Genomic DNA, 1,932 nt, shown 5'->3' on the forward strand with positions numbered 1-1,932 from the left:
CTTTTTTTTTTAACGTTTTGACACGAGTCCTGAAAAGGAAAAATGTAAGCGAAACCCTTTTTGATAAGACAAAATGTGTTTTTGCAATGAAAACACCAAGGAGCTCAGGTCAGCAGAACACAGATTACGCTGCTCCTATGCTCCACCACTCAGTGCCTCCAGCAAGAAGCTGCAGGAGGAGAGAACAGGAAAACATCCCCACATGTTATTCAGCAACTCGTGCTCTGATGCTTGTGGGTCTGTGGAGGCAGACTCAGTTAGTTAACATCCCTTTGGCTCTGGCCTTCTTCCCCACTGGTCCCATTCCTTCAAAACAACATAGAACATTCTTCAAGAGAAAGCTGCAACACGTGGCAGAATTTATTCCTCCTCAAAACAAGGCATAAATATCAGCCTATAAAAAGGCTCCAGACTCTTCCCTTCCAAACGTTCCCCTCCACTCCCCACAAAGAACTGGTTGCTGCTGCTCCCTGTCCATCAGCTCTAATTGAATATTGCTGGTTTTAAAGGTGCAGACTGAAGGAATTTCTCTCTTGATAATATTTCCTCTATTGCTTTTCATGGCAACAGGAGATCCATTCAGATCTAGAAATGATATTTGATATAACGAATGCAATATAAAGCTGAGTATGAGGAAGTAGTTACACGCATTTTTGAAACACTGCATTTCCATTTGTTTCCAGCTCAGGGCCAGGTAGGGAGCACTGGGAATCCCCAGGACAGCAGCAGTCTGTTCTGCTACCCTTCAGTATGTCAACTTCATCCCTTGTGCAGGACAAGGGAATTCCCATAGGAAAGCAAGAATTCTCAGTTCAGAAAAGCCATGACTCATGAAATGCTACCAAAACCCAAAAAAAACACTTATGCTGTATCCTTTGTGTTTAGTAATATTTTCTTCTGCCACTAACAGCACATATAAACACACGTATTTACACGCACAGATATGTTTTTCCCCTTATCAAGGCACAAAACCAATCTATAGGTTGTACTGCAGCTGTGGACCTGTAGCCAGCCAAAAATATCCCTTTTAAACCTGAACAGTTCCTCCTTTTATCATTTCAATAAAAAACAAAGGAAAGCTTTCAGCTTTACTCCACAGGTGAGGTTAGAACCCCTGTGACCTGCAGTTTCAGCTGCACCACGGAGAAAGTTGTGCAGAATATATAGCAAAAACGCAGACACATAGATCCCATCTCTTACCATGTCCCCGGGCTTGACAGAAACAGCCACCACTGCTCCAGGCATGGGCGACCGCAGGATGCTGGAGGTGTCCTCTGCTGCTTTCTCTGGCATGTACTTGCTCAGCTCTGCTGCAGCCTTCGTCAGTACTTGCAATTTGTACTAAAGGACAGAAAGAGTAAAGGGTTTAGCACCTTGTACCTCCGTGGATTCCAGTGAACGAGCCGCACTCCTTGGCAGCATGTTTCTGGAGAATACATCTGTTATCTATTCTTTGCTGGAGTGCCCAAAAATCGCTGCTTGAAATCCTTATTTGGTTTCATTTTCAGGATGTATAAAGAGAAATACGTGACCCCAAACAGCAGCAAAGAGCACAGGAAAGGAAATACTCAAATGCAGTAAAGAAATGTTGGGTTCATTTTCCAAAGTGGGAGTGCAGAGGGAAGACACCAATGTACCAAACACAAACATCCTTGTGCCCACTGCACGGTAATGTTGGTGGATAAGGAGCACTGTGGCATTCATTTCCAACACTGCGTCCAATTAGAAACTGACCCTTAGGAACAGACAGACAGGTTTTTAGTGTTGATTTTTAAATAAACGTGATGAATATCTTAAGTACTGCTTTTACTTTTTAAGCTTTTCTTCTGATCATGTACCTAAGCTTTGCAGTGAATAACTTGTTTAGCTTTTCGGATTGGAACATAATAACCAATTTCCCTTCCAGTTTCCATGCACAAGTAGAGGGATGGA

At 43.0% G+C, this 1,932-nt stretch overlaps 1 protein-coding gene across 1 annotated transcript in view; it reads right to left on the bottom strand.

Annotated features, from left to right (window-relative positions):
* The window catches only part of LOC104917422 (propionyl-CoA carboxylase alpha chain, mitochondrial-like), a 74,064-nt gene extending 72,771 nt beyond the window's left edge, over positions 1-1,293 (bottom strand). Inside the window, exon 1 of the mRNA XM_010728632.1 lies at positions 1,122-1,293. Within this exon, the coding sequence (XP_010726934.1) occupies positions 1,122-1,293 (172 nt within the window). The remainder of the gene's footprint in view (positions 1-1,121) is intronic.
* Between the last annotated feature and the right edge of the window lie 639 nt (positions 1,294-1,932).

The sequence above is a fragment of the Meleagris gallopavo genome, chromosome 1 (assembly GCF_000146605.3).
Source record: "Meleagris gallopavo isolate NT-WF06-2002-E0010 breed Aviagen turkey brand Nicholas breeding stock chromosome 1, Turkey_5.1, whole genome shotgun sequence".
Taxonomy (NCBI): Eukaryota; Metazoa; Chordata; class Aves; order Galliformes; family Phasianidae; genus Meleagris; species Meleagris gallopavo.